The following is a 10,909-nucleotide window of genomic DNA, read 5'->3' on the forward strand; positions in this document are numbered from 1 at the left end:
ATTATCATATTATATATAACTGTGGTGTTCTACAAAACAAACTAGAAATTAGATCACTTAATGTGAAATCCGTTTTCCCTCAAGAGCGTCGGCAGTGAAAGCTTCACAGTATAGGCTACTTCTACATCACTCTTGTCAACGTAGTCTATAACAACAACAAAAACGTATATACTTAGTGGTTATTTTGGGGAAAAGCGCTGGGGGATGTTTTACCCCAAGGGGGCGTTTTACCTTACCCTACTCAAAATAAATAAAAATAAAACGGACACATTTTGAACTGTTGAAATTGACCAAACACTGAGCACAATTTAACTAAGTCATTGGACTATATCCAGGGGTCGTTTACATTTTGTTTAACAATGAAAAAATACATTCATCATATTTTCACAAAAACTCTACCATGTGGGCGATAAAATTAATCACTGGGCATTTAGCTGTCAGTTCAGCCATTTATGCAAATAGAGCTTTTTCAACAGGCGAAGCGTCATCAGACATTACAGAGCTGGTTTGATTAAACGCCTCTCGCGTGTATTGTGGCAGCGCTTTCACTGTGCTGTATTCACTGCTGTGTGATGAACGCCCAGCTGATCGCGTTGAATGCGCGCTAATTAAAACCTATAAATTATGTTTCTGCACGAGTTCTTAAGGCTGGAGAGATAGCGGACTATTTAGCCATTATAACCGCCTAACCGACGCCGCCTCTTCAGAATGAGCAGTAATACTGTCCTAATTAGAAATTAATTAAGTGCAAACGCGGTAAGTGTTTCAGGGACTCAAATATTGCGAACGAGGCTATATATTCCAATCTGACTTTCAGTTGTCCTGAATGAGGTCTAAATTAAATGTATTCTTATTTTTTTATCTAAATTAACCAGTTTTATATATAGCAAAAAAAGTAGTAACCATGTTTTTACCACAGTTTATTATGTAGTAGCTAGCCTATGTATAACCACAGTTTTACTAGTACAAATAGAACCATGGTTAAACTAAAATTGTTATGGTTAACTAACCATGGCTTTTTTGTGTTTTATTTGTAGTAAAACCATAGTTAATTTAGGCTATAGTATTAGGTTCCCAGCAAACACAAAACGTTTTTACAACTTTTCACAACGTTGTATTTTGGTTGCAATTAGGTAATGTTGTAGTACAACGTTTTAAAAACGTTTTAAAAACGTTTTTTAAAATAAAAAAATAATGTAACCAAAATAAAACGTTTTAAAAACGTTGTGAAAATACCAAGCTGGTATGTTTTCTTTAAGTAGTCAAAAAAACGTTAATATCACGTTTGTCTACTACGAAAACGAAACTATACCAAATTGCAACTTTTGGGAGACGTTTTATTCAGGTGTTAAAATAACGTAATCTGCACGTTGGAATACGACGTTTAAAAAACGTCATGACAGTACCAAAATACAACCATGTCAAAACAAAGACTATGCTAGGGCCAAAACACATACATTCTGTTTTTTTTTTATTATTTGTTGTGCAATAGCCTATAGCCTACTTTTATTTGTACACCACGTTGATCATTTCTGGTATATAAAACATATGTTTTCTTTAGTCAAAAAGAAAAAAAGAAAAGAAAAAGAAAACGTAAGTATTCTAAAGCTATATTATATTATATTATATTAACCCCCCCCCCCCCCCCCATATTCAAATCCATCAGTTACAACCCCCCCCCCCCCCCCCCCCAATATTTCAACATGAAAATTACAGTAGATCTATACTAAAATATGTATAATTCATTTATTTTGTAACAATAATTTTGTTTATAATCGAATATGTGTTTGTCATAATAAATTAGTAAAAAAATACCCCCCCCCTCCATTGAACCGATTGGTAACGCCCAACCAATGCGCATCGCATTTTCACCAAAACAACGCCAGTGGCGCTCTACTGTTTGAATGAATGAGAGCGGGTAGCACCAAAAAAGAAGAGAACCGCTGCCCAGCCGACTATATTAAACTTCTGTTCAAAGAGAGACGTTAAAAAGAATAAAGCATGTACTGAGAAGGAGGTATGAAAACATTGTAATAGTTAAGTACACTCCACATATATTTTAGCTAGCTAATCCATTGCAATTTAGCCATAACTATCAGTGTAACTGTAACCAATTACTAAAACAGCCATCTATTTTGTTACTTCATTTTTCAATAGCGTCTTATCAGTGACAAAAGTATTCAAATCGGTGTTTGTTTTCTTCCTTAATTAATCTGATTTTTGAATGAATTGGCTGAATGAACGATTTAAGTAGCTCACTCATTAAAACGTCGAATCGCTGCCACCTACTGGCGGTTTCAATAACATAATTTATTTATTTTTAGAATCACTCCGTTATGTTAGAATTTGATGAATAGTTATTCCATAAAGTTATGATAGATAGATAGATAGATAGATAGATAGATAGATAGATAGATAGATAGATAGATAGATAGATAGATAGAGAAGAAATAAATTATCCAATAACGCTACACATAAAACAGATTTTTTTTTTTAATTAAAAAAAACACAAAAAAAACAGGCAGCATACCAACGCTCAACCCCCCAATGTTGAAACCAAATCTACGCCCTTGACTCCATCAGTAGCCTATTGTTTTAACGCTGTAATGTAAACGATAGCTGCTTAACTTTTGACATGTTTAATTGGCGTGCGCATTTAACATTTCGAGTCCCGTGAGCAATCGGATTGGAGTCACCATGGAAACGGGGCGGCAACCAGGCGGCAACTCAACCAACTGACAAGTGTCAAGCAAGAGCACGACCGTCTGTCACTGTTATTTTCACTGCTTTCAGGTAAGTTTAGTGCCTAAAATTACACAAATAATACATACAACTGTTCTTGACACGTTCATACATGTAATTGACAAGCTTCTGTTGAATATTTTCTTCATAGAAAAGGTTTGTTGTCTTTGGAAAAAGATCGTTAGAATCTCAACCGTTAGGCTAACTTTAAGAGGTAGACTAACTTGACTTAAACTCTTATTTATGAAAGTTTGGGCTTTTAATCACATTTTATGTGTAGATTAGAGGTTTTGATAGTTTTGTAAATGATTTTCTGCCAATTTGTCAATGGATGATTAGAAAATATAACTTAAAAGTATGCGGTGTACTGTTAATCGGTGACGTCACTTATATAGAGCATGAAAATGGGGTGAAACTAACGTTATTTCAAACATGTTTTGATATTTCATGGTAAATAAATATTGATTAAAATTGCACTGTGATTTCAGGAGCGTCAGATATATGAATAATTTATATTTATTGCGTCCAAACATAATTAAGTGACATTGTATGAGGAATACTAAATAAGTAAAGCTACAAATGTAAATGCTGGCATCTTAAGACTTTTTTTTACACACACACACACACACTCAGACAAACACACATAGCCTATATATACATATATATGTATATATATATATATACACATATATGTATATATATATACACATATATATACACACATATATATGTTCTGTATATTATTCTTTCTCATTTCTGCATTTCACCTCTATTCTATTTTTTTTTTTTTTTTTTTTAATAAACCTGACATTGAATACTACATTTTGTTGGCCCTGTGACAACTTGTTTATGTTCCTAGATTCTTCCATGTTAAAGTTTGATCAAAAGTTTATCAAGTATTCAAAAAATTCATCAAATATTTTTTGAGTCCTCTATGGCCATCTTGTTTAACTCTGCATTGAGGACACTTGGTATAGAGTTAGCAACCTACAGTAAGGTCCAACATAATTCAAAATGAGACAGATGATAATAAAAAAAGTACTGAGCATTGTGAATGTAAGAGCCTCACATTATATTAATAACAATCATTGTTGGTGTGTGAATTGCATTTCAGGGCAGTTTGTGAAGACGAGATGCTGTGACAACCTGGACAGAAGTCAGTTCCAGATCCACCTTCAACACCAGACTTCTCATATGGATTGCTGTATACTAGCATATTATTATTCGCTTCAGAATTGGGTGCATGCAGACAAATGTTTATAACATTCTTTCTTTCTGGTGTTGTGTCGAATTCTGTGACCTACCAAATCATATGACTATAGGCATTGCATTGACCTAATCTGACTAAACCTAACCCTAATCCTACCCTTTTGATAATTAACCATGGTTTTACTATAGTAAAATCTTGTTGTTGTTTTTTTTTTGTTGTTGTTGTTTTTTTGACGTATTGATTACCATTTGTATAATCACACAAATACCATAGTTAAAACTGTTTTTCTAGCAGAACCATGGTTCATTTGTGGTAACCATGGAATTACTACAATGACTATATTTTTTTGCTTTTAATCATGGTAAAACCATGATAAATTTCCATAACCTACACCTTATAACCTACTAGGGTCACATAATTTAGTGGGTTACAGAATTCGGCATTATAACTGTTTGGATCAGCAATTAAAGGGTTAGTTCAACCAAAAATGAAAATAATATCATTAATTACTCACCCTTGTGTCAGTCTACACCCGTTAGACCTTCGTTGATCTTCGGAACACAAATTAAGATATTTTTGCTGAAATCTGATGGCTCAGTGAGGCCTCCATTGCCAGCAAGTTAAAGGATTAGTTCACTTTTTGAATGACAATGTCCTGATAATTTACTCACCCCATGTCATCCAAGATGTTCATGTCTTTCTTTGGTCAAAAAGAAATGAAGGTTTTTGATGAAAACATTCCAGGATTATTCTCCTTATAGTGGACTTCAGTGGACTCCAGACGATTGAAGGTCAAAATTACAGTTTCAGTGCAACTTAAAAGGCTTTCAGTGATACCAGACAAGGAATAAGGGTCTTATCTAGCAAAACGGTCAGCCGTTTTTTTAAAAATACAACTGCATATGCTTTATAAACAGAAATGATCGCCTTGCGAGTGCTTTCATGTTCCGTATTCTTCTAATGCTGTATATCCAATGCCTTCCCTATTCTACGTACGGAAAAAAACTGAACTGGTGCCGGGTTCGTTCCGTAAGTTGAATAGGGAAGGCGTAGGACATACAGCGTAAGCTTTTTGAAGCATACACAACCCAGGAGCACTCGCAAGGCGATCATTTGTGTTTATAAATCATATACAGTTATTTTTTATTTTTTTCGAAAATGACTGATCGTTTCACTAGATAAGATTCTTATTCCTTGTCTGGTATCATTTAAAGCCCTTTTAAGCTGCACTGAAACTGTAATTTTGACTTTCAACCATCTGGGATCCATTGAAGACCACTATAAGGAGAATAATCCTGGAATGTTTTAATCAAAAACCTTCATTTCTTTTCGACTGAAGAAAGAAAGACATGAACATCTTGGATGACATGGGGTGACTAAATTATCAGGACATTGTCATTCAGAAAGTGAACTAATCCTTTAATTTACACTTTCAGTGCCCAGAGAGGTACTAAAACGTTTAAAACAGTACAGCGGGCCTACTAATATTAGTATTGGGTCTTAATATTGTAGAACAGCACAAGGGTGAGTAATAATATTGACATAATTTTCATTTTTGGGTTTACTATGTCATTAAGACAGCTCCTAGCTGCCACCTACTGGCATAACAATGTAACCTGCAATGAAAGCGCTGAAAAATCGAGAAATCGCTAACATAGTTTCTCAAAATCAGGTATTTATTGAACAATAAACTTCTTATTTAATATATATTTTTTAAGTTCCGATGCCTATATATCTGTAATTTGTGTTGAAAAAAATCCTTAAAATATAAGCATTAGTTTTACTGCAAACAAGTGATTAAAATATAATTATTATAATCGCAATAAAATAATTTGTATCTATTTAAAATGAAATACTTTACAATTTACAAATTAAATGTTTTTTTCTTCTGTAAAAACATCTGTCCTCTGAAATTTCTTGGAATTTGTTAATGATCCATATTTAAATTCGCCAGTCATTGCATAATTTTCATGTGTTTTATTTATTTACATATTTACCTTTTTTTCCATATCATGTTACTTTTTTTACATTTTGTGAATAAATATGAGTGACAAAATTTGTGTGTAGTATAAATTATTAGGCCTACATATATGTTAATGTAGGCTTATACAATGGACAACAACCAGAGGTCTGCTCTACAGGTAAGGTAGTGCAATGTAAAAAAAGTTCTGCTGAATATTCAGATTTACAGAAATGTTGTAAACTGACATAATAGCTTATGATGAATTATAAAGAAATATAAAATACACCACTTAATGTATTTATCTTACTATACATTTATGTTTTATATATTTGTTTTATATGGTTTTAGTCATTTTATCTGGAAAGATAACACTAAAAAAAACATTTTGATGGCAGCATATGAAGTACCAGTTTGGACGTGTCAAGTACGTTTTTAAAACGTTGCAAGGAGACATTCAGACGTGATAAAAACGTTATAAAGACTTTTCTGCAATGTTGTGAAAAAACGTATTTATAACGTAAAAAAAACCCGACATCTGTCGTATTAAATACGTCCGATTAAAACGTTATCACGACCTTTTCACAACGTGAAAAAAACGTTTTTACAACGTTATTGTGTTTGCTGGGTTATTGTTTTAATACTAGCCTATTATCAATTTATATGCTATTTAGGAGACTCTCTTATCAAGCTAATTTGGCTTTGGCTTTAAAAGTAAAGCAGACTTAAGTATTTTTGTTGTATATGTCGTCGAAATGTAGGTTTAAAATGTATTTGTGTGTGTGTGTGTGTGTGTGTGTGTGTGTGTGTTTATAATCAAATGTAAAAATGCATGCCATATAACATTCTTATAGGTATTGTCTTGTTATTCTCAAGATCTGTAAATGGCTAAAGATATTTGAAGACTTGTTTTCCATTTTGATTCACTCCTCTGTCTCACTGGGTGAATTTGAGCGCGACAGCAGGCAGAAGTGAGCGCGATCTCTGTGCCGTGTTTGATATCTACGAGCACAGGCGCGGAACGGAATTGGACGCGGACACACGTGGCGTTGAGCTTCTTTGTCACGGATAGGCTCCCCACTCATCTATATGATCTGATGTGTTTCCGGTTAGTGGCCACTAAGAGTGGTTGTGCATGAGTAGAGTTCCAGAGAAAAAGAGGTGTCAAACTCGGGTCTGGCAATGCAGAGGGTGTACAAACGCTGCGCTGTCAGTCCTCTCAAAACACGCTTAAAGTGACAGACAACACGCGAGCGTTATGTCAACAAGTTGACTTACAAAATGTACTCAGTTTCGCGGGGAATTAGCGCTTTGACATGGATACCTAGATAACATTGTCCTGTCTCTTGGTGTATTTGGAACACAACCGGTTACAATCCAACCGCTGGAGCGAATATCAGCTGTTATGGAAGAGCAGCGGGACCAGAGTGAAGATGACACCGTTTCTCTGCCCTCTCCGCCGGCTGCGCACCACACGCACAGAACCACAAACTTTTTCATTGACAACATCCTCAGACCGGACTTCGGCTGCAGAAGGGAGCGGGTTGCAGGCGCGCACGCGTCGGACAGGGGAGTGCGGGGTATTGCTGTGCGCCGCGCGCCTTGCCCGGATTCCAACTGCAGCAGCGACAGTGTTTCATCATCAGCCTCCTCCACCGTTTCGTCTCCAGTCAGCAGTAGGCATTCCAGGGCAGACGAGGCCGATAGAGGGAACGCGGCGAAATTTGGGCTTGTCTCAGCGTCATCTGTTACTTTGAACAGCCCAGGTGAAACCTCCTCGCCCAGTAAAGACACCCTGTGGCCCGCCTGGGTTTATTGCACGAGATACTCTGATCGGCCTTCATCTGGTAAGGCATCTGGTAATACTTCTGTTGAGTAGCCTATATTTTCTTTCCGTAAAGGCCGTAGGATTCGGTTACTTTCGATCATTGCTATTTTAATTTTTTATGAGCTGGAGAAATATTCGAGCTGAGGAACACAGACACACACACACACACACACACACACACACACACACACACACACACACACACACACACACCATAATCACACTCTGAAAAATTATGGGTTAAAAATAACCCATGTTTGGTTAAATATGGACAAACTCAGTTATTGGGTTGTTTTGACCCAACCTGCTAGTTTTAACTACTGTTTAAAAATTACTAGGCTATATTGCTAGCCTAAAATGAACCCAAAATAGGTTTGAAATGTATTAATATGTTTTATAAATGAACATTTATTAATAGGTTTAATTAATAATAAACAATAAAAATGTATTGAATTGCTTATTAATAAATGTTCACCTTTTGATTATTATTGTTGCTTCTAGTAATTATGTGTCTGATTTTTAATTTTCAACCTATTTTGGGTTAATTTTGAGCCAGCCATATAATCATTTTTTAAACAATAGTTGAGTTAAATAAAACTTCCCAGCATGTTGGGCAAACATTTAACCACTGAGTTTGTTCGTTTTCAACCCAACTTGAGTGTTTTTAACCCAGCATTTGTTGGAGTGTATAGGCCTTCCTCTTTTAGGAATTAGGATCCAACAGAAAAGGCCACAAACCACAACAGAAGTGTTTTTCTTTTACAACATGCATGATCCAGATGGGTTTCCATTTGTAAGACATTAATAGTTTTTAAAAGCCTTGGCGTTTTTATATTATGATTAATGCAAAAATTCTATATATAGAAAATGCTGGGTTGTATATATTAACCTAAATATAGATTGAAACAACCCTATAATGACAACGACAATAATAGTAATAATGATACCTAGTAAAGTTTGTAGAAATTTGAGAAAGGCAAGTCTGAATGTTTAAAATAGTTTAACAAGCTATACGTCTGTAGAATTTAAGATTGAAATAGTTTTAAAATGACAGCGACAATAACAATAATCGTCATCGTGGAAAAAGTCTTTTCAGGCGCATCAAATAAACGTCGTTTAATAATAAACGCTATAAACGTCGTGCAAGAACAAAAACTACTATATAGGCATAATTGTTGAATAAATCTAACTAATCTTTGAACAAAATTTAAAGTTTTTAAATGCGTTCGATTGAGCTCGAATTTTAGCTTTAAACTTGTGGCTTTGTACTGTCATAAGTTAGACAGTTTTATTTACTCTCGCATTTAGCTGAACGCGTATTAATTTTAATTTTGTCAATGTTTAATTAGATGCTCTCTCTTTCTCATTTTACCATTTACAATGGAGTGAATTGACGTTTCCTTTCATCGAAGGTAATATGAATATATATCCTTTTTAAAGTCGCTACATCTCTAGGCAGTTTTGCTTTTGTCGCTTTGCTGAATTTTGCATTTAAGACAAGTTCAATTGCATTGGGCGTCTAAACGAATATAATTTATGTAATTTATTATATGATATCTATAATAAATTCCTTTCATAGAACACTTCTTAAAATAAAAAAAAATCCTTAATGTGAAGAACATTTTTTAAAAAAAATCTAAAGAACCTCGAGATTCCATGGATATTAAAGGTTCTTCATGGAATCATCAAACTCAGTAAAGAACCTTTAATTTCAAGAGAAAATATACTTCTGTAAGAAAACAGTAGACTCGGTTATGGCTCAGTATTTATTATTTGTAACATCATAAAAGTATAATTCATATCGATAGCCATATGTGTAGAAGTGAAATATTTCCACCAATAGGAAGCAACAATTAGCGTTACACATGTTGAAATAAATCTCTTGACGGGGATTTCTAAGCTACTGATTCTTATGGTTTGAAAAAGAAGAATCTCTTCTGATATGTATTTATTCCAGTGGTGTATGACAACAATACTCAACACGCAGTGCCCTATTGTGTGTGTAGTCCAAAATGGCTTTGACACTTAATGAGATGGTTGATATTCATGGATTCGTCTCATTGTTGTCTCCACACAAGGCCCAAGGACCCGGAAATTGAAAAAGAAGAAAAACGACAGTGAGGATAAACGACCCAGAACGGCGTTCACAGCTGAGCAGCTCCAGAGACTGAAGGCTGAGTTCGGGGCGAGCCGCTATATCACAGAGCAGAGGCGGCAGGCCCTGGCGCGAGAGCTCAGCCTCAATGAGTCGCAGATTAAAATCTGGTTCCAGAACAAACGCGCTAAAATCAAGAAGGCCAGCGGATTCAAGAACGGCCTGGCGATGCAGCTAATGGCGCAGGGACTGTACAACCATTCCACCACCACCGTTCAAGAAGAGGACGGCAACTAGCAAAGACTGAGAGAAAAGGGTCGACCGAGTGAAGTGAAGCAAAACTAAATTACTTGACCAGACGTTACAAAGGGAGATTATTATCAACCTTTTTGGACGAGCGTTTTTTGACGTTGTTGTTGTTTTTACAATATCTACAAACGTGGGATTAATGAAAACGTAGCGCTCATTTTTATTTTGATGAGACAATTCAAATCCAGATGGATCGCGTTTTGTTGTTCGAAATTTTCACGTGCCACTATCGGTCAAATGGCACTTAACATTTAATCTAAATTCTTGTTTTTATACTGTTAAAAGCAATATTTCTTCGTGCCAAAGATGTTATTCGATTAATGTATCCAAATTACAGTACAGGCTTCATTTTTTTGAATATTTGTCTTTGCTGATGGGACTTGGGATAATGGGAGACTTATCTGATATCAGATATTATTCTTTACAAGATATTTAATACTGTATCCAAATAAAAACATTTTGTACCTGCAAAACGGCCTCTGGACTTTGTTTATTTTCTCTTTATTTTATTGTATTTTTTCTTGCACCGGGAATCAGAGACAGACAGAGCGCCAACGGAGTGACCATAAAATTGTGTCATCAAATTTGTTTCGCCATTATGTTTACTCAAGTTTCTCACAATAAAACGACTCTCCACACAGACAGCGTGATTATTTAACATATAGTCTGCTGCATTTTAAATAAAAAAACACAATCTAAAGTGTAATCAAGACATTGAATTTACAATATTTAAATACAGGCTGATATAGATCAGGATAAAGAAAT

At 35.1% G+C, this 10,909-nt stretch overlaps 1 protein-coding gene across 1 annotated transcript; it reads left to right on the forward strand.

The window, feature by feature from the left end:
* The first annotated feature begins 7,317 nt into the window (after positions 1 to 7,317).
* On the forward strand, positions 7,318 to 10,132 carry en1a (engrailed homeobox 1a). The gene is made up of 2 exons (XM_067410412.1): positions 7,318 to 7,759; positions 9,819 to 10,132. The coding sequence occupies exons 1-2, from the start codon at positions 7,318 to 7,320 to the stop codon at positions 10,130 to 10,132; spliced, it is 756 nt and encodes a 251-aa protein (XP_067266513.1).
* The last annotated feature ends 777 nt before the right edge of the window (positions 10,133 to 10,909 follow it).

This window comes from Chanodichthys erythropterus, chromosome 14 (genome assembly GCF_024489055.1).
Source record: "Chanodichthys erythropterus isolate Z2021 chromosome 14, ASM2448905v1, whole genome shotgun sequence".
NCBI classification, from domain to species: domain Eukaryota; kingdom Metazoa; phylum Chordata; class Actinopteri; order Cypriniformes; family Xenocyprididae; genus Chanodichthys; species Chanodichthys erythropterus.